Source organism: Leopardus geoffroyi, chromosome B3 (assembly GCF_018350155.1).
Source record: "Leopardus geoffroyi isolate Oge1 chromosome B3, O.geoffroyi_Oge1_pat1.0, whole genome shotgun sequence".
Lineage (NCBI taxonomy): Eukaryota > Metazoa > Chordata > Mammalia > Carnivora > Felidae > Leopardus > Leopardus geoffroyi.
The window spans coordinates 96,767-117,664 of record NC_059337.1 but is presented as its reverse complement, the minus strand read 5'-3'; the positions used below and the strand labels follow the sequence as shown (position 1 = coordinate 117,664).

Genomic DNA, 20,898 nt, shown 5'->3' with positions numbered 1-20,898 from the left:
GGGGCCAATGTCTCAGGCCCCCATTTGGAGCGTTCTCATTCTCAGGGCAAAATCCCCTTCATTTGGAAAAGATTGCAAATCAGATATACAACCAGGGATTTGTACCCAGTAGATATAAAGAGCCCTCAAAACTCACAAGTAAGAATAGATAGGCATGAGGGTCTTGGTGGGGGTGCAAATGTTCTAAAACTCATTGAATTGCACACTTAAAATGGGCAAATTTTATAATGTGTACGTTATACCTTAATAAAGTTGTTTTTAAAATCTCAACACTAAAATAACTAAAGCCCATAAGCAAAAAAAGAATTGGACACTTCACCAAAGAGGATATACATAGGCCAAATAAATAAAATAGATCACATGAAAAGCCGTTCAGCATCAGCCATTAGGGAAAAGCAAATGGAAACCTGGCTGATGCACCACTGTGCAGCCGCTGCGATGGCGAAAATAAATCAAAACGGAGGGCAGACCAAGGTCCAGAGCAGCCGTCTCTCTCACACCTTGCTGGGGGGGATGCCAACTGGTGCAGCTGCTCCAGCAGGTAGTGTGACAGAGTGACAGTTAGACGTACGTCCCCATATAACCCAGCGATCACACTCCTGGGTATTTATCCTGAGGAATGAGAACGCCGCTTCACACAAACTCCCACACGTGTGAATGTTTATAGCGGCTCTTTTCGCAGTTGCCAAAAGCTGGTGCTTCGGCCCTCACGGGATGGAGTGAGTGCTGCTCCGCAAGACGAAGGGACAGACCCTTGCTACCCTCAGCAGCATGGTTGAGTCTCAAAGAGGCCATGATGCCGAGGGACAGAAGCTGCTTACTCTCTAGAGGTTACACACGTATGACTCATCGGAATGGCATTCCCGGAAGGACCAAGCCCCAGGGATGGAGAGGCGTCGGTGGTCGCTAGGGGCTTGGCAGGGAGGGAGGCGTCTGGGTGATGGGGCCCTCCTGCGTCCCGATGACACGAATCGACACACGTGTTAACATTCAGAGAACGATACATAGAAAGTCACTTTTATTACGTAATTTAAGAAACGGAATCTTTAAAAGTCCTCCTCTATTCCACGGATACTTTCGGAGCCTGTCACGTGCCAGGCACTGGGCAAAAGCAGTATGTGGAAGGAGCAGTCAGAGCATCTGGGAGCGAGACCCCTGAACCTGGCCTTGATAGAAGGCGGAACGTGACCAGAGCTGTGGGGAGGGCCACTGTTTCGGGAGGGGAGCCGGGGGTGGCTGCTCAGGGGAGGGGCATCGGAGCTTGAAGGAGGAATAGGAGTCATGCATTCACTGAACGGACATTTATTAAGCACCTGCTGCGTGCGGAGCCGCGTCCGAGGCCCTGGGGATGGTGCACGCAAACGAAGGTCCAGGTTCCTGCTCTGACAGAACTCATGCTCTAGCGGGTGACGTGTGGACAGTGAGCTGAGGAGGGCTCGAGGCACCTGGGGTGACTGGGGCACAAAGCGTGGATCGGAGCAGAGCCCTGGACGGTGCAGCCACCGCCGGAGCTTGGGAGGCACCGGGGGAGGAAGGTCTGGGTAGAAGGTCCAGCAAATGCAAGGGCTTTGAGCCGGGAGGGTCTGAGAGAAGACCAGCGAGCCTCGCGGGCTGGGGGAGTGGAGGGTGATGGGGTGAGAGGTGGGCGGGATATGGCTAGATTCCCGGTACACAGCGGGTGCTGCAGTGGTGGCATCCTCCTGCCCCGCGCGCGGGGACGGAGCCTGGCCGAGCTCCTTCCGCCGCCACTTTGCTGGGGCTCCTCCAAGGCCTTCGGAGAGGACGGTCCAGGGCTCCCATCTGTCCTCCCCCGGCCGTGGCCGTTTGAAGGGGCTGATGGCTGATGGACTCAGGTACCTGGGGCCTCCTCAGCCGTCACTCAGGAGGAAGCAGGAAACTGCCCACGTGGCCGCTCGTGTCATCTCACCCCACGACCCCGGGGCCCTGGGGCACGCAGGGCAGCTTAGGGCCCCTCAGGAGGTGTGTGGGTCTGGAAGAGGGGAGGTAGGAAGAGCCCCACTGTGCCGAGCACACACACAACCACAAAGACCCACAGGAACAGCCGGTCCACCACCATGGCCACGTACTTCCAGTCCTCAACGACCTGTGGGCAGACAGAGGGGCAGGTTACAGGTGCCCAGACCTCCCTGCTTCCACTCCTTCGTTCAAGTTGGGCCCTCACTGTCGGGCAAGCCCCCCCCCCCCCCCACAGCCGGAGTCACCTCTGTGCCTCTCAGGTCCTCAGTCCCCTCCCCCCAGCATGGCAGGGCCCCCGACTGTCCAGGAAGCCTGGGCTAGAAAGGTTATTAATACCACACGTTGTGACTCGAGAGCCCAAATGTGTTGTAAATAAGAGGGACGCGGCCCGGGAACGCAAGGCGCCCTCTCTCATGTTCACCCTGAGCTGCGTGGGGGGCAGGCAGTGGGGCCTGCAGGACCCCTGGATGCCCTGCTGCTCAGTCCGCTCACTAGTTCCTGTGACTGGGGCCCAGCCTCTGCCTCCACTGAATCTCCTCAGGCCGCCGTGGGGTGTGGGGCCTGCTGTGAACCCTGCTGGCCTCCAGAGGCACTGCCACCTTTGCCTGGGGGACCCGGGGCCTGCTCTGTCCCCCCCCCCCCCAGGCCCCAGGCTCACAGCTTGCCCGTGTGGCCACTCGGCCTGTCTTCCCTGCTGGAAAGCGGCCTGATCAGAACCCAGCAGAGGCTCTGGGATTGGAAATGTGGGCAGCAGCGGACAAGCTGACGTCAGTGACCCAGTTTGTCCGGGTGCCTCAGGGGTGTGCGTCCACCCTGCAGAATAGTCCTGTGTCGGGCAGCCCCCACACCCCAGCCACGCTCACGCTGCCTGTCCCCAACAGCAGCGGCTCTCCAGGCGGGCTCTCTCTGGCTTTCTTGGGTGTCGTTTTGACAGCCCTAATTTCGGATGACTTCTTTTTCAGTGTGTGCGTGTTTTCCCCTCTTTTTATATTTGTGTGCTATTTATAGTGACCAGTTGGTCACCAGGCGGGTAGAAGTGCTGAGCACGAGGTGTGCAGCCTGGGCCGGCTTTGGGGTGGCCGTGCTTGGCAGGGGGGGGGGGGGAGGAAGCCCAGCATGAGAACGTGGACCACCCAGTAAGTGCACGTGTGCTCAGTGCAGGGGAGGGAAGTTGAAGGACGTCAGAAAGATCTGCATGAGGAGCCTGGCTCCGCCCCGTGCCGGCTGTGTGACCCTGGGCAAGTCAGTGAGCCTCTCTGAACCCGGCTTTCCCCCTTGTGAAATGAGGTTGGAGCACGTGCCACTTCCAAGGGGTCCTGGCAGGGCCCCTCGTGTGTGCTTGCAGCCCAGTGACCCGCGATGATAGTGGGGGGGGGGTCCTGCCCGGCTGCTCCCCACAAGAGGCTCTTAATTAATTGAATTAGAAATGGCCAGAGGGCCCTGAGTGTCACAGGGGTGGCGAGACCTTCAGAAGAGAGCACGCAGGGCGGGTGCACGGGGGGCCAGTGCTGCTTGACCTGCACGTACATCGGGATCCCTGGGGGTCTGCTTTAAAATGCCGGCTCCTGGGGCGCCTGGGTGGCGCAGTCGGTTAAGCGTCCGACTTCAGCCAGGTCACGATCTCGCGGTCCGTGAGTTCGAGCCCCGCGTCGGGCTCTGGGCTGATGGCTCAGAGCCTGGAGCCTGTTTCCGATTCTGTGTCTCCCTCTCTCTCTGCCCCTCCCCTGTTCATGTTCTCTCTCTCTGTCCCAAAAATAAATAAACGTTGAAAAAAAAAAAACAAAAATAAAATGCCGGCTCCGGGTGCCTCCCGCACAGGCCCTGGCTCACTCAGAGCGTGGCTCCGGGTGGGGGGTGGCCCCGAATTGTGCACAGTCACCCAGAGGTTCTCACTGAGCCAGCAGGGCCCCATGCTGTGTATTAACATCTGGGACCCAATAAATGAGGTGGTGCTGAGCCACCCAGTGGTCTTAAAGGAAGCACAATCAAATTAATTTTGGGGGAGGTGAAATCTGATGCTGCTCTGGAGCTTCAGGCACCGGGCTGTGCGCCTCGTGGCCTCGTGGCCTCGTGGGATCCGGTGAACACGCAGCTCCGTGTCAGCGGGGCCGGGGCTGCGTTTCTCACGCCCAGGACCCCAGGCCGAGCCGCTCGCGCTCACGTCCCGCTTTCTGCTGCTTACGATTCTCTCCTTTCTGTTTCACAGTGTGATTTTGGAGTTTTCCCGGCCCGCTCCTGTCTCCTCGTGCTACTGGAGACCAGCGTGTCCCTTGAGCGTGCGGCCAGGGGGAGGTGAGACTGGGACGTGCCCTCTGTGTTTGTGCAGCCGTGTGTCTGTTGTGCAGACCTGTTCAGAGCCCGGTCTGAGAAGGTGTTGAAGTGAGAATGTTCCCAGCACCGTGGGATGTGTGGGGATGTGTGACAACCTCCAGCCGTCGCCATCGCGTTCTGCGTTCGGTTATCACAGGGTCACCCTGCGAAGTGTCGTTTGTTCAGGGCAATCACTTGCGACGCCTACGCTTTAGCGCCTGTGGCTTTGTCCTGTGAAAGTCAACTTCACCTCCTTTTAAAATCTGTAACTGTCATCGCCCTACCTGACATCGTTACATTATTAACGTACGATGATACCGTTCTAATCGATGTTTCTGTACTCCTGAAAGCCCTCGTGTTTGTAGGGGTTCTGGGCAAGCCGGACGAGGATGGGAGCCGGTGCCCTTGGTGTCCGTCCCGCCCTCGTCCCTAAGGGGCTGACTTGGGGCTCCTGCCTCTCCTCTGTCCCGGGGCTTTCTCCAGCACGGGGCTGCTGGCTGCACAGCCTGGAAGCGATGGGGAGTTGATGCCCTGGGGCCACCCTCAGCCCTAGGGGTGGGTGCTGATGCCCCCTCAGAGGGCCTCCCGTGGACTGAGCCCCCAGAGCCCGGGGCAGTAACCAGTGACCGGCCCGCCCTCCGCAGTCTCTCTCCTCCTCACTGTGCTTCCTGAGCTCACTTCTCAGGTACCGTGTGTCCAGGCCCTCACCTCAGTGTCTGCTTTTGGGGACCCCGAAACCAAGAGGGAGCCCTGGTACTTCCTTCCTCTTTCCCAGTGCACGGAGCTGCGATAAAACTCAGGCCAGTTCGGGACTCCGTACTCCGGCCCAGACGTGGGGCTCTCGTCCCCTGTGAGTGCGCTGCGGGGAGTGGGGGACCGGCGGGGACAGGGACCGGGCTAGGGACTTACACTCTGGTCTCGGTCGTCACTCTTCATGTGCTGGGCAATAAAGCTGACGCCCTCCAAGGCCTCCTGCACATCCTGCTGGAACCTCCCGGAAGGCCTTGGCCGGAAATCCTGGAGGCCTGCGGTGCGGGGGCCCGAGCCGCCCGGGGACTGGGGAGCCGCAGCGCGCGTGGAGCTCCCGCAGAGGCTGGAGGTGCTGGCGGCCTCGAGCCCGGTCGGGCGAAGCCGGCCGGGCCGGGGCGCCCTCGCAGGGCTGCTGTCCGGGCGCTTCATGAACAGGAAGGTGGGCAGCTGGCGCAGGAAGCAGCGGCGGACCCAGGGCGCCATGGTGTGGGTGCCGGGCGAGCGGTGGTGCACGTTGAGCACGCACACGCTGGTGACGATGGAGAAGGTGACCAGCACCATGGTGAACATGAGGTACTTGCCGATGAGCGGCACGTCCAGCGAGGTGGGCGGCACGATCTTGGAGATGAGCAGCAGGAAGACGGTGAGCGCCAGCAGCACGGAGATGCACAGCGTCATCTTCTCGCCGCAGTCGGACGGCAGGTAGAAGACGAGGATGGCCAGCGAGGTGATGAGCACGCAGGGGACGATGAGGTTGATGGTGTAGAAGAGGGGCTTGCGCCGGATGATGAAGTCGTAGGTGACGTCCACGTAGCCGGGGTCCCGCGGGTTCACCGTCCTTCGCCCCGGCAGCGCCACGATGTCCCACTCGCCGCTGGGCGTGAAGTCGTCCACGCTGGCCGTGGGCGACTTGAGAACCATGTCGATCTCCGTGTGGTCGTAGGTCCAGGAGCGGAACTTGAGGGTGCAGTTCTGCTGGTCGAAGGGGAAGTGCTTCACCTCGATCTTGCAGGCGCTCTTGTAGATGGCGGGCGGCAGCCAGAAGATGCTGCCGTTGGAGCGGACCACCACGTTGGTGTAGAGGGACACCTCGTAGGTCCCGTCGGCGCTAGAGGCGTGGACAGGAGAACGGCGTGAAGTCCGCAGGCCTGGCCTTCTCCCAGAACTCGCCAACAGGCCCTGAGGCTCGTTTCTCACCGGTCATCCTTCCTTCCAGCCTCTGGTGCCCTCGCCGAAAAGGCCGCCTTCCAGAAGGCCCTCCCCACCCCCGTCACTCCCCACCCCCCGTCGCTCTCCACCCCCCCCACTCCCCCACCCCCGTCACTCCCCACCCACCCCACCCCCCCACCCCCGTCACCCCACCCCCGTCACCCCCCCCCCCCGTCACTCCCCACCCCCTCACCCCTGTCACTCCCCACCCCCCAACCCCTGTCACTCCCCACCCCCCATCACTCTCCACCCCCCCATTCCCCCACCCCCGTCACTCCCCACCCCCCCACCCCCGTCACCCCCACCCCCGTCACCCCCCACTCCTGTCACTCCCCACCCCCGTCACTCCCCACCCCCCAACCCCTGTCACTCCCCACCCCCAACCCCTGTCACTCCCCACCCCCCGTCACTCTCCACCCCCCCCACTCCCCCACCCCGTCACTCCCCACCCCCTCACACCCCCCCCCGTTCACTCCCCACCCCACTCCCCAACCCGTCACTCCCCACCCCCCCCCCGTCGCTCTCCACCCCCCCCACTCCCCCACCCCCGTCACTCCCCACCCCCCCCACCCCCACGTCACTCCCCACCCCACCCCCGTCACCCCCCACTCCTGTCACTCCCCACCCCCGTCACTCCCCACCCCCCAACCCCTGTCACTCCCCACCCCCCCCGTCGCTCTCCACCCCCCCCACTCCCCCACCCCCGTCACTCCCCACCCCCTCACCCCCCCCATCACTCCCCACCCCCCCACCCCCAGCTGGGGTCTTCATGTGCATGAGCTTAGTGAGCCTCACAGCAAGGAGCTGGGTTTTGTGGTTACCCCATTTTACAGATGGGAAAACCGAGGCTCAGGGAAGTGAAGTAAGACTACCAGCTAGGATCCCAACTCAGGTCTGTTGTCCCCAGACCACAAACGTGTTTCGTGCTTCCACTGGTAACACTGACCTCACAACAGTCTCTTGCTCCCTGTACGCTATTTACGCATCGTCAGCCAATGCTACCAACGCCCAACGTTGACAAAGCAACTGAGGGTCAACGAGACAGTATGGAGGGCAGGGAGAGCCCTGGGGTGGGGTGCAGATGCCAGCCCCGGCCCCCCAGCTGTGCTGGATGAGCGAGCGAGGCCCTCCCCCTCTCCGGGCCTCCAGTTCCCGGCTCGTGACAGAGGGTGCCGGCTCTGCTCATTCTAATTCCTCTTCCAGCCTCACAGCCTAGAGGAGTGAGGGAAGCACGGCTGAGGCCCGGGGCTGACTCACGACCTGCCGACCCCCAGAGGCTGGGGCTGCTGCCCTGGCCTGGCCCTCGCCGCCTCGGCAACCCTGCCACTCACTTGTTGTAAAGCACAATGTCAGGCAGCCAGATGCGCTTTGCGGGGATCCTCAGGATGTTCACGCCTTCGTAGCGGGAGCTGTTCCAGGCCAGGCGGTAGTCGGTCCACTCCTGGGCAGACAGGCAAGGCCCTGTCACTTGGAGGTCCGGAGCCACCGAGGGGCGGCCCTGGAGGAAACGCCCCCCGCGCTGCGGGGCCTGGAGGACACTTACCTGTTTCAGCCAGACGTTGGTGGTCATGATCTGTTCCCGCTCATTCTGGGGAGGGAAACGGGGCTATGAGTTCGCCGGTAGGGGCCTCACGCTCGCTCCAGGGCTGTGTGAGCTCCCCCCCAACCAGCCGCACCACCTCTCGGGCAGCTCAGAAGGGTTTCACACCCAGCGCGGCTGAGACGAAGCTTGTGACGGTCACCCAGATCCGGTCGTCCACTGGCATTGCCTTCCCCGTGAATGGCACCCCCAGCCATGACCCCCACAAGCCAGACTGGTCTGCTTCTTCCTGTCTTGGCTGCCACCACCATCTGTCACCTGGACTACTCTAGTGGCCTCCCTCTGGTCCTCCTGCTCTGCTCCAGCCTGCCTTTAGCCTCTACTCAGCAGCAGGGGCGATCCTTTTTATTCTTATTTTTATTCTTCTTTAAGTAGGCCTCACGCCCAGCATGGGGCCCAACGGGGGGGCTTGAACTCATGGCCCCGAGACTACAACCTGAGCAGAGATCAAGAGTCGGACACTTAACTGAGTGAGCCACCCAGGTGCCCCCAGGGTGATGCTTTTAAAAGGTTCTTCTCGACGTCTCAGACTATGTTGTTCCACTGAAACCCTGCACTCCCTCCCATCCCACCCAAAGTAAAAGCCAACGTCCTGCTCAGGGCCCCATGGCCCTGCTCCGTCTGCCTCCCCGCCCTCCTCCCTCAGCTCTAGAACCTCATGCCCTCCCATCTGCTCATTCTGCTCCAGCTTCTTTCTTTGCTCCTGCTGTTCCCTCTTTCTGGAAACCCAGGCAGCTAATGTCTTCACTTTCTTCAGGTCCTCCCTGACCTTCCTGCACAACACAGAACCTTCTCTCTCCCTCTTACCCTGCTTTATTTTTCCTCATGGCTCTGGACACCATGGCTGCTGGATGCCATCTATGTGTGTGCTCTCTGCCATGGAATTGAAGTTCCTTGAGGACAGGGGACACCTGGAGGGCTACCTGGGATGCGTCAGACACTTGGTGAATATTTTCTGAAGGGCACAAGAGTCCTACCACAGTAATTCAGACCACCATAATCCATGTCTCACCTAGACCACCGTAAGACCCTCCCAAGTAGTCTGTGTCCATTCTGCACCCCGCACTCCCAACATCCGTCCTCCCTGTGTAGCCGGGTAAACTTTCCCTCTCAATCCTGTCCCTGCTCGAGTCACTTCTGTGGCTTCCTTCACATACATAATAAGAATCTAACTCCTTCAGAGGGTCTGCAAGGCCTTGCCAACTGTCTTGGCCCCATTTCACCTCCCCATGCCCCTTTATTCTGTGCTCTGCCCACCCCCTGGCCTTCCTTCCCCCTGTGAATGTGTTTGCAGTCTATACCATTTTCCCTGCCTTCTCTTCACCAAGATAACTTCTAGCACCTTGATCTCAGCTTGGGAGTCACTTCCACAAAGAGCCTTTCCTGAACCCCCACCTGGGTAAAGATATCAGTAGGATGAGTTTCAACTGTGACTAACAGAGACCCAGGGTAACACTGGCTTAGAGAAAGTTTCCAGTTTGGACATATATAGTGGTTTTGCTCTACAGAATCCTTAGATACCTATGTTCCTTCCAACTCTCTTCTCTACCACGCCTAAAGTGCATGGTCCAGGCATGGTCCAGTGCATGGCTGCTAGAGCTCCAACCATTGTGTCCAAATTCCAGAGGTGGGAAGAAGCAAGAGAAGGATGCGTGCCAGTTGTCTTGTTTTACTTAGAGTATTTAGACCATTTACGTTTAATGTAGTGCTGATTATATTTGGGTTTAAACCTACCATCTATTTCCTGTACATTCCCTTTTCTTTTTCTTGCTGTATTTTAATTATTTTATTATGCCATTTTCTCTGTATATTAACATGACTCTTATTTTTTTTTTAATTTTGTATATGTTTTTATTTATTTTTGAGAGAAAGAGAGACAGAGTGCGAGCAGGGGAGGGGCAGAGAGAGAGGGAGACACAGAATCCTAGGCAGGCTCCAGGCTCTGAGCTGTTGGCACACAGCCTGACGTGGGGCTCGAACTCATGAACCACAAGATCCTGACCTGAGCTGAAGTCGGACGCTCAACCAACTGAGCCACCCAGGCACTCCATGACTCTTAGTAGTTACCCTGGTGACTACAATACACATATACCTGATGTGTTAGAATCTAATATAGATTAGTGATTACCACTTCCAGAACAGGGGCAAGAACTTTAGAACATTTCAGCTCCATCTGTCCCCTTCTGACTTGTGGGTTAATGTTGTCATTATTTAATTTTTGTATTTAATTACAACCTTGTGAGTTATTGTTTTATACTGTAAATATTAATTTAAATTCGCCCATACATTTACACTTTCTGTTGTGCTCATCCTTTCCTACATTTCTGTGTTTCCTTCTGGGATCATTTTCCTTTATGGTTAATGCCTCCTTTATATTGGGTCTTCTTATGTTAAATTCTCTATTTTTTGCTCAGAAAACATCTTTACTTAACCCTCATTTTTGAAGTTCTTACTGGGTATCCACTTCTAGGCATGCTGTTTTTTTTCTTGCAACACTTTTAAGATGTCATTCAGTTTCCTGGCTTCCGTTTTTATCTGTTGGTGTTATTATTGCCCCCACCCTGCCCCCATCCTCCCGGCGGGGACCACTTTTATGTTTTTCTCTTTGTCTTTGGTTGTTGGGAGTTGGAGTAAGATGAACCTGGGCATGGTTTTCTTTACATTTATCCCTCATGGGGTTCACAGAGACTCTTGAATCTGTAGCCTCATGTCCTTGGCCAGTTTTGGAAAATTCTGCCAGCGTCACTCACACACTGTTTCTGTCTTATTCTTTATTTTCACTTCTCCTGTAACTCCAAATACATGTGACAGAACTGACCCTTTTGTCGTGTACTACATTATATTCTTTTCTGTGTTTTCCATCCTTTTTTTTCTGTCATTTGTTGATTTATTTGCTATTTGCCTCTCCTCCAGTTCATTAACCTTCTCCTGTGCTACATTACCAATCTGCTATTAACCTCATCCAATGGGGGTGCCTGGCTCTCAGTCGGTGGAGTGTGCGACTCCTGATCTTGGAGTTGTAAGTTTCAGATTAAGTAATCTCTACACGTTGGGTGTAGAGATTACTTAAAGATAACAAAATCTTTTTTAAATTTTTTTTTTTTAAACGTTTATTTATTTTTGGGACAGAGAGAGACAGAGCGTGAACGGGGGAGGTGCAGAGAGAGAGGGAGACACAGAATCGGAAACAGGCTCCAGGCTCTGAGCCATCAGCCCAGAGCCTGACGCGGGGCTCGAACTCATGGACCGCGAGATCGTGACCTGGCTGAAGTCGGACACTTAACCGACTGCGCCACCCAGGCGCCCCTTTTTTTTTTTTTTTTAATTTTTTTTTTCAACGTTTATTTATTTTTGGGACAGAGAGAGACAGAGCGTGAACGGGGGAGGGGCAGAGAGAGAGGGAGACACAGAATCGGAAACAGGCTCCAGGCTCTGAGCCAGATAACAAAATCTTTAAGAAAAAAAAACCCACGTAATGAATTTTAAATTCTCCATATTATAATTTTCTTGAAGGTATAAGTATTATTTTCCTTTTAAGAATATTTATTTACTTAGAAAAATTAACCTATTATTAAATTTCTTTACTATTCATTTATTTTTAATAGTGGTAAAATACACATAACATAAAATTTGCCGTGCTAATGGGAGTCGTTTTAAAGTCTGTGCCTGATCAGCCCAATATGTGAATCGTCTGTGGGTCTGTTTCCATTATCTTCTTTTTTCTGTCTTTTCTTATTTCATCTTGTCTTTTTGTGTACCTGGTTCATTTTTATCTGACTTTATATGCCTCCAGGGAGTACTGACTTTGGCTTATTGGCAGGCAGTTACAGGAGGAGTAGATCATCTTAATCTAGTTTGTGACTGAGCTGGTTCAAAGCAGGGTTAGTTTTTGCGAGGTCTGGTCTATTTTTGATTCATTTGTACTCTTATGGGTGGTCTTTGCAGAGTCTCCACCCAGGCCCCATCTCCCCATCTCATGGGGCTCAAACTCTGGCATGTGTCCCCCAGCCCTGTGAGAGCACCAGACATTCAGCTTGGCTTCCAACCTCTTAGCCCCTCAGCCCTGGGCTGTTTACCGCTCTTCGTATGTGGGGAAAAGTACCAGAGACCGAAGGGTCACCTCCCAGAACCTGGTTCCTCAAGTCCTGGCTGAGCTCTCAAGCACTTCGGACGGTTTTTTGCCGGGGGAGGCATTTTTGTATAGCTTTTCTAGTTGTTCTCATGGACAAGGTGTCTTTTAAAACATTTTTGTTTGAAGTTGAGGCATAATTTACACACCGTGAAACGCACAGGCCTTAAGTGTACAGTGGGATGACTTTTAACAAACATATTACCCACACAGCCCGTCTCCTTTCAAGGCGTATCACTCAGAAAGTTGTCGCGGACCTCTTCCTGTCCCTCACTCCCGTTCACTCCCCGGTGGCTGCTGAACACACCTGAGGATACCAGCCCAAGACCCCGGCCGCCCCAGGGAGCTGCTTCTGAGGACCTGCCCGCCTCACCCAACACATACTCCTTGCTTTCCCTCTAGAAACTGCTGTCTTTAAGCTGGTCGTGCCCATAATCCTCCCTCCTCGAAAGCCGGACCCTGGAATACAGGAGGTAAAACCCCTAGAACTGAATATTCGTTCTGTGCACAGCTTTCAGGGTGATAACAGCACACAGGGGGACACTCCCAGGCGTAGGGCTGGAGGCCGTGTCCCCTCCTTCTGGTAACTTCTGTCATGTCACAGGGCCCACGGAGTAGATCTGGCAGGGGGCAGCCTTAGCCCGGAAGCATGACCAGAGCCGTCTGCCCGCGTCCCCTAACCAGGGCAACAGCTGCAAGGTGGCAGCTGGGCTCACCCCATTGCGCAAAAAGCCCTTGGCTGGACAGTAACGGACACCAGCCTGGGCCTGGCCTGAAGCCCTTATTCTTTTCAGTCGGCCTGCAGAGGGAGGAAGGACAGAGAGGCTTTCTGTCCTTCCCCCATTCTCGGGCTGTGCTTCCTCCCAGGGCTCTGCTTGGAGGGGCCGGGTTTGTGGGGGCCGGTTGTGCTCGGGAGAGAGAAGGCAGCCGCCTGTCCCCAGGAGGTTCAGCCCCTCGATCATCTCCTTCCCATGACCGGACACAGCACCTTACAATGCTCCCCTCAGAGCTACTGCTCGGGACAGGGTCCAAGCCCGTGGGTGGGGACGCGGGAAGGGCCACACAGGGAAGGTTCCCTGTGGACCATGGTTCCTTTGGACACCCCCAGCTCAGAGGCCGGGGGGGGGTGGTGCGGGGAAGGGGAGCTCCCTGATACCTCAGCCTCCTCAGCACCCCTACGCCTGCCCCACACCCACACATCAAGAGCTGACAACCTACTTGTGAACTCTGCAACCCGTTCCTCCTTTCCAGGGCTGCACAGCTGCCCTCCTCTGTCCGGACTCTCACCCACTTGGCTGGGCCCATACAGCAGCTGGTCCTGTCCCACCTGGGCCTCTGCAGGCAGTTCCCACAGCCCAGCTCCCACGTTCCCCAACAAGTGGGGGAATGTGAGGTCATCTATTGAACAGGCCAGGGGAGGCGATAATAGGGTAGAGCTTCGAGGACGAGGAGGAGTTTCTGGCCATGCTGGAGGCCCACCTGCTAATGGCAAGCCCGTTGGCTGTCTACCCAACAGTCGTTCCCCCTCCACATCTCCTTTGTTAACAAAACCATGACTTTGTTAGATGTTGGACACTCGTGAGCTTCACGGACCCTTCTCCAGCCTCCTTGCCATGTATCCACAAGTCTCAGCCAACTCCGGGAAGGCCCAGGCATGAGCTGTAGCCCCGGGTGCCTACAGGGCAGGTCTCTGGGACTGTTTTCCTCAGACTGAAAACGACACCCAAGAAAGGATCCGCCACAGATGTTATCACGTGAGGATCTTCCGTTTGGAGCGGTGGCCACAATCTTACGACCATGGGGGAGAAACAGAATCACAGAATCCTGCCCTCACGGACAGCAGCCTCGGGTCCTGACACTGACATTGACACCACTGGCCTGCTCTTTTCTTGGGTCGTCCTTACTGTTTTAGCCACTTGTACTCGGATGTCCTGTGACCGGGGAGTTCAGGCACTGTCATCAATATAGAGATCATGGGCTAGCAGGTGGCTCCAAGCTGTGGACTAGTGTGCGCAGACGGGCGGGGCACGCCCGGCAGAAAGAACACACACCAAGGCACAGACTGGAACAAAACAGTCATGACTTAGAGGCAGTCGGGACCTTCTGAGTTTAGGCAGATTCCTTAATTTATGCATGTGGAAGAGGGGCGGATGAATAATCTGAGCTTGTCTACGAGTCTGGGAAAGCTGGAGGTGAAACCCTGCACCCTCTGGCTCGGCTCTGCCCCCCAGGCCCCTCCTGAGCTGGAGCCGGGGCTGCGGAGCCATCGCTGCGGGCACCTACCACGCTGATGAGCTGGGCCAGGGAGAGCTGGAGCTGGATGGAGACGAGCTGGGCAGAGCTGGTGGCTGGGCGGATCAGGTTATTGTAGCGGGTCTTGTTCAGAAGGTCGTCCACGAGCTTCTCCTCCGCGTTGGCCATGCGGCAGTCCCCTGGGAAGACACGCGGTCAGCCCTGCTGGGCCCTGAGCGTGCTGATGCCTGTCCTGGCGGTGAAGGGGCCGGCTCTGGGCCAGGGCGTGCAGGTGCCCTCCGGGCTGGCCAAAGCAGCAAGGTGCCGGCAGGCCCGCCCCTCCACGGGACCCCGTGCATCCAAGGTGGAGCTCCGCTCTGTCCCCGGGAGCTGCCTCCTCCTCTCCCACCTCCCTCTGGGATGAGTGGCAGCCCGCATGCAGATGGTTAGTCCAGAAACTGGGTGCCTCCAAGCGTCCATCCTCCCCGTCCGCCCCTCCTGTCTTGTGCCAGGTACCGTGTTACGTGCCTCGGTAACACCAAGCAGAAAGCCAGAAATGACTCCCGCCTCGGCTTCCAGCGCGGTGGTGGGGAGATGTTACTATGGGCTCTATGTGCAGAGTGTGGTGGATGGTGGTGCCTTCACAAGGAGAGAGCAGGGCTGACTACGGGATGTTTCCTGAGTTCAGGCCTTCAGGGTGCAAAGCACCGTTAAAACAGCGAATGTCGGGGTCCCTTTGGCTCCTGGTCTGGAGCTTAAAGGAGAGGCCTGGGTTCAGAGGCGTAATTAAGACGCGGGGAATGCAGCCTCCTGCAGGAAGCCTGGCCTATCCATGGGCCCCCCCTGAGCCCGTGGCCCTAGATCTCTTGCCAAGCGGTATGTGGGTCTTTGTCCCAACTCCTTCACACGTCTGGGAGTGAAGGTGAGGTTCCAGGACTTGGGCTTGTTTGCTGTGGCATCTGGGAGAATGTGTCAGCAATGGGCCGAGGTGGGGGTGGTGCCCTGGAAAGAGACTCTGAGGAAGGTCGAGGACACTGGAGCAGGAGAGCGCAGGGAAAGAGGAGGAGTTGTGCAGAGGAAGCAGAGGAGGGGCTGGAGGGCAGGTGGGAGGAGGACTGGGGAGCAGGGAGGCTAAGGAGGTGGGAGTGAGGCTGCCAGGAGGGGCTGGGTCTCCTCAGGGTGGGATTCAGATTACATCCTTCTCTGCAGGGCCTGCTGGCTTTTTGCCAAATCCCTCCCTCTGGGTGGGGCCAGTGGGCCCGTGGTGTGAATTGCCCGCTAAGCAAGTCTGAGACGGACTCCTGGGTGGGGGTTGGGCTGGACACGTGGCCTGGGGAGCAGCCGCCACTCCAGTCTGCTCTGTGCACTTTCCAAGTCGCTGCCTATCTGGAGCACATGCAATATTTAGTGCCTCGTGAAAGATGCTCCCGGGTGCACCTGCTACCCGCCATCCCTCCCCCAGACTGCCTGGGGCTGTCCAGAGGGGGTCCTCTGGACGCTTGGCCTAGATTCTGAGCTCTGCCTCTCAAACCCTTGACCCCTCCCAGAGGCCAGCTGTTTGAATTCCCTGGAAGCCGGTCTGTAGCCCCAGGCTAAAGCTCGGTCCCTCCCAGAGCCCCTCTTTAGTATGTATCTTTGGGCTGACCTGTCATTTCAGAAAGCTGGGGGGGGGGGGGGGAGTATCACTTGCTTAAGCCCATCTGGCATTTCTGAGGCAGTTCTGGGGTCAGAATCTGCAGCTCCGGGTCCCACAGGATGGGGATGCTGGAACCCACATCTCTGCAGCCCCAGGAGGCTGGTCCACTGGGTTCCTGACAGGCCAGCGCTACTCTCTGTGGGCTGTGGGGGCTTGTATTCCAGCTCTGAGCCCAGTTGGGACATTCCGGCTGCTCTCCTTTGGGGCTGTGTTGCCTCCTGGGCATTCAGCTGGCCTGAAAGACCCTCCCCAGTCTTGAGGATGGGCCAAAGGTTTTGAACACCTTAGAGCATTTGGTCCAATTCCCTGGTTCTCAGCTGGGGAAACTAAGACCACGGAGGGGAAGCCCCAGCAAGTCAGAGGCAGAGCCAGGTCTCAGAGCCTCTTTCAGAGGAGGGGGCCTCCCTGCCCCCAGTGCCTTCTTTCCTGCCCTCGCTAATTCCCCCCAAAGGAGACTGCCCCTGCAGAGGCCCTACTGGTAACCAAAGCCAAGTGTGTGTTCATGCCCATGCCTGTGTTTGCGCTCGTATGTGTGAGTGTGTAGGAGGGGGTGGGAACGACCAGCAGGGCTGCTGTGGGCGGGACTGTACCCCCAAAAGTCTGTGGGAGCCCAGAAGAACACATGTTTAGGTTTTCCACTCTCTTCTTTTCTGCCTCTGAGTTCAAAGGACAAAGGACTGACCTCTCACCCCTACACGACAATGGTGGTTCAGAATGAGTGGAAGCCTCCAGGGCACCATTGGGGGTCACCTCCCAGCCCTGGGGCATACCCTGTTAACCAGAGAAGCCACCACTAGGGGTTGGTCATGACCCAGTGATTCCGATGAGTCGAGGCCTGACCTGTCTCTGTCCAGGGCCTGGCCTTCCGAGGCCTTTCCTGGAAACACTGATGCAGAGCAGAAAGGGACTTAAAGTCTGAGAGGAAGCCGTAGCTGGAATTCCAGACTCTGTTGAATGTGTATACAGGTCGAAAAAGCAGGATTTAAAAATCTAATACAGGAAAACTGAAAAGATAACCCCTACCGTTTGGATACAAACTAGGGAAGGAAGAAAAGACCAACAGCATACCCTTGGCATGTTGGCATCCAAAAGGCAGAGTGATTTTCAGTTTGGGGCGTGTGGTCTTAAGTGACGAAAGGAACAAGAGATTTGTATTTTTAAAACGTGGCTATAGATTTTTAAAAAAAGATCGAAGTTTTTACCTTTTACAAAAAGCTCACCATATATTATCAGTAGCTTCTCCAGTCATGTGTAAGAATCACCTGGATGCTTGTATAAAGGCAGGTTCCCTGCCTCCATTTCCAGAGATTCTGCTGCTGTGAGGCTAGGGTGGGGCCCAAGAATCTGCACGGGGTAATTCTGATGCAGGTGGCCCCAGGACCATGCTTAAGAAGCAGCTGACACACCCGAGTCCTCAAGTATGTAGGCAAGGTGTATTATCCCTATAGAACAGATGGGGAAACTGAGGCCCAGAGAAGGGAATGGCATGGGATCACCCAGCAAGTGGTGACGGAGCCCAGACAGACACGTTGAGTGGCGACACCACCTTTGGCGAGAACTTCGTTTCCTTATAGGAGCTTGTGTGTCCTCTCCTGCCTCCAACACCCCCAGTGGGGTGTCTCTGTCCGAGGAAGGTGTAGTCCTGCTTTTCTAGGCTAACTAGGGCTCAGAGGACAAGCTTGGGTCTGAAAGAGTCGTTGGAACTCAGGTGGGGGAACTGAGGCCCAGAGAAGGCAGTCCAAATCACATCTGGACTCTGCCTGGGGAGGGCTGTTTGGGTCTCCCCTTCAGGCGTCAGAGACTGGAGAGGGTCCACTTTGCCAGCCTGACCCAGCCTGACCCTGTCCAATCCAAGCCAGCCCAGCCCCAAGGGTCGGTAACCAGGAACAGTGGTGTCTTCAAAGTGTGTTTCTTGGGAGACCCTCCCCGCAACTGCAAAACTGGAGATTTTGGGCAAGTCCCTTCCCGCCTGGGCTGAGTTTCCCTGATCTCTACCCTAACGGCAGGGAGCCCCTCTCAAGGCCGAGCAGCGGGGTGTGCTCCCTGGCGTCTACACCTGGCAGGCGACGAGCCTGCTGGGACCTGAAATCGGTGGCCCCGCAGCCTCCCCTCGCGCTGGTGCAGGGCCCGTGCCACTCGGTCCCGGCTCAGCCCAAACGTACTCGCCGCGGAGGCTGCCCGGGCAGGTGCACAACACTCCCCCCCCTCCCACCCCCCGCCCCGCCTCAAACCTCACAGACCCACCGCCCTGGCCCGCCCCCGAGGCCTCGGCCAGTGGGCTCACCCCGCCCAGGCTCCCGTCCGGCCGGGACGACCTCCGGCCGCTCCCCCGGGCGCCGGCACCCTCCCCTTCCTCCCACCTGTGGCCACAGGATCCGGGCGCCCCTCCCTCCTTTCCCGAAAAAGACTCACCGCGCCGGCAAAGGGCAACCAGGGAGAAAAGGACCAGGGGCTGCGCACTCCTCATGGCGGGCGGGGGCCGGAGAGGCAGCCTCGGCGAGCCCAGCTGTCGGACCACCCGGGCGCGGGAGAGCCGCGAGCAGCGAGGGAGCGCGGGTGCCGGCCTCGGAGTCTGACGGCGCCGCCGGCGGGCAGTAGGACCCAGCGGAGAGCCCGGCCGAGCCCCGCCCACCGGGAGGGGCGGGGCCGGCTCGCGCTTCGGGACCCGCGGCCGCGGGTGGTCGCCCCCACCCGGCTCCCCGCGGCGCCCGCGGCGTAGCCTTCCCCGCGCGAGGCGGGTCGGACTCCGCCCGCCCCGCTCGTGCGGTGGGGAGACCAGGGGACGTTTGCGCGGGGTCCCTGCGTTGTTGGGGAACGTGGTTGTGGTCCAGGAGGGTCCTACCCCTGGGGTTTGCCGGAAGGAAGGAGCGTTGCAGGGAGTAGAGAGTGAGCTGGCGGGAGTGGGGCTCAGCTCTCTGCAGACGCGGGCGGGGAAGGGGCGCTCAGGAAAAGTGTGTGCCATTGGGGAGGGTGAAATAGCTCAGGGCCCCCTGACCTAGCTTGGGGAGCTGGGAAAGCCCGGGGTGGGCTGCCTGTGTCCCCTCCCCTTCCAGCCTAGGCCTTGCAACCTGACCTGACCTGAGGCAGCTCAGGTGACTCCAGGGGGGCAAACACTCTCTCCTCCAGAATGGTGGTCCTCATCAGGTGTTGGGATCCTTCCTGGGGGTTCGGGACTTCACGGGACAGGCGTGACCACCAGGGCAGCCAACCCTACCTGTGGACTTGGCCAGAATTGGTGCCTGAGTCCGGGATCTAAAAGGGCCTCGGGTGATTCCTGTAGCCCGTGGCCCACCCTGGCCCCCAGCCCTCCACTGTCTCACTACCCCACCTTCTTGTGTGTCCACCTAGATCACTTTCTACAGAAAATCCTTGCAGCCAAATCCTTGTCTCAGGCTCGGCATCTAGGGGAACCCAAATGAATCCATTTTTAAGCAATAGAGGTGACATGGGGGCCGTGGGTAATGGAGCTTATTAAGACGCAGTTAGTAGTTAGATACAACGCCACAGAAGTGAAGACGGTGAAGTGTTGTCAAGGGGAGGAACAAATAGACCACGGAAGGGGAATGAGAACACAGCAATGGACCCAGGACACGTGGGCACTTGAAATGGACAGGGGTTGCCTTGTAGATCAGTGGGGAAGGATGGAATCGTCGTGAACAGTATTGGGACAGGGGATTATCCATGTGAAAAGTAAATACAGTTAGATCCCTAGCTCACATCATATCAAAGATAAATGGCCAGGTTGTTTAAAGATCTAGCTGTGAAATGAAAAACTAAAAACTTTTAGAAGGGAACATGGTCGTGTGTGTGATGGTGAAAAGTTGGGAGCCTCTGGAATGTTCATCTGTAGGAACATGGAGGCAGGAACTGTGGGATATTCATACATTAGAATAGGACCTAGAGCCCAGGCTGGCCCATGGCCTGGTTTTGCACTGGCCCGAGCTGAGAAGAATGGGTTTTACATTATTAAAGGGCTGTAAAAATCAAAATAACAACAATACAAGCAAAACAATATGCAGCAAGAGACCAAATGTAGCAAAGCCTAAAATACTTACTATCTACCTTTCTACAAAAATGTTTGCTGACTCCTGATCTAGAGTTATGTTAATAACATACTTAATTCCTTTTTAAAAATTTATTTGAGAGAGAGAGAGAGAGAGAGAGAGGGAGCAAGAGCGAGAATGAGCGAGCTGGGGAGAGGGGCAGAGGGAGAGAGAGGGAATTCTTGACATGGGGCTTCAGCTCACAACCCTGAGATCATGACCTGAGCCTAAATCAAGAGTCAGATGCTTGTCCGACTGACCCCGATGTATAGAATTCTTAAGTCACTATCTTGTACACCTGAAAGTAATAGAATACTGTATGTTAACTATATTGGAATTATTTTTAAATTTTTATTTATTTTTATTTATTTTTGAGAGAGAGAGAGAGAGAAAGCATGAGTGGGGGAGGGGCAGAGAGAGAGAGAGGGAGACACAGAATCTGAAAGAGGCTCCAGGCTCCGAGCTGTCAGCATAGAGCCCCAGGGCAGGGCTTGAACCCATGAACCACGAGATTATGACCTGAGCTGAAGTCGGACGCTTAACCAACTGAGCCACCCAGGTGCCCCGGAATTAAAAAAATTTTTAATATGGAAAGAAAAAAAAAAAAAAAAAAGAAAATGCTTTATCTCTTTAAGAGAAGAAGGTCTATGGCAATTTTGGCTAAATGTTAGTAAGTTCTGATAAAGCCAGATAGTGGTACCCAGATGTTCATTATAGGATTTCCTACAGATTTATGTATATTTGAAGCCTTTTGTAAAAGGAGTGGCTTTTGGTGAGTGGGGCCCAGGAGAACAATGACTCGTGGACATGGCAGGGCCCTCCTGCTGAATGCCTGGTCCCTCAGACGGCTTGGCCCCAGCTGCAGGCTGAGCAGTCGTCCAGGGTCCAGACAGGCTGACGTCCTAGCCCAGGACTCTGCCCACGACCGCCACATGCTCCCTCTGCAGTCGCC

At 56.6% G+C, this 20,898-nt stretch overlaps 1 protein-coding gene across 2 annotated transcripts; it reads right to left on the bottom strand.

The window, feature by feature from the left end:
* Positions 1–1,286: 1,286 nt before the first annotated feature.
* Positions 1,287–18,481, bottom strand: CHRNB4 (cholinergic receptor nicotinic beta 4 subunit). Of its 2 annotated transcripts, XM_045448511.1 has the most exons (7): positions 18,316–18,481; positions 17,124–17,345; positions 14,259–14,407; positions 7,790–7,834; positions 7,578–7,687; positions 5,197–6,145; positions 1,287–2,104 (listed from the first exon to the last, which is right to left on the bottom strand). In XM_045448511.1, exons 3-7 carry the CDS (start codon positions 14,394–14,396, stop codon positions 1,964–1,966), a joined length of 1,383 nt encoding a protein of 460 aa, XP_045304467.1. In that variant the 5' UTR covers positions 14,397–14,407; positions 17,124–17,345; positions 18,316–18,481; the 3' UTR covers positions 1,287–1,963. The 2 variants fall into 2 exon arrangements, with proteins under 2 accessions (XP_045304467.1, XP_045304466.1); XM_045448510.1 differs by lacking the exon at positions 17,124–17,345.
* Between the last annotated feature and the right edge of the window lie 2,417 nt (positions 18,482–20,898).

Excerpts from the sequence above, each read along its gene's own strand:
- CHRNB4 (XM_045448510.1), bottom strand. The coding sequence starts at position 18,370 with ATGAGGAGTGCGCAGCCCCTGGTCCTTTTCTCCCTGGTTGCCCTTTGC. Across the intron at positions 14,408-18,315 it reads GGTTGCCCTTTGCCGGCGCG|GGGACTGCCGCATGGCCAAC; the intron begins GTGAGTCTTTTT and ends GTGTCTTCCCAG. Across the intron at positions 7,835-14,258 it reads TGGCCCAGCTCATCAGCGTG|AATGAGCGGGAACAGATCAT; the intron begins GTAGGTGCCCGC and ends TTCCCTCCCCAG.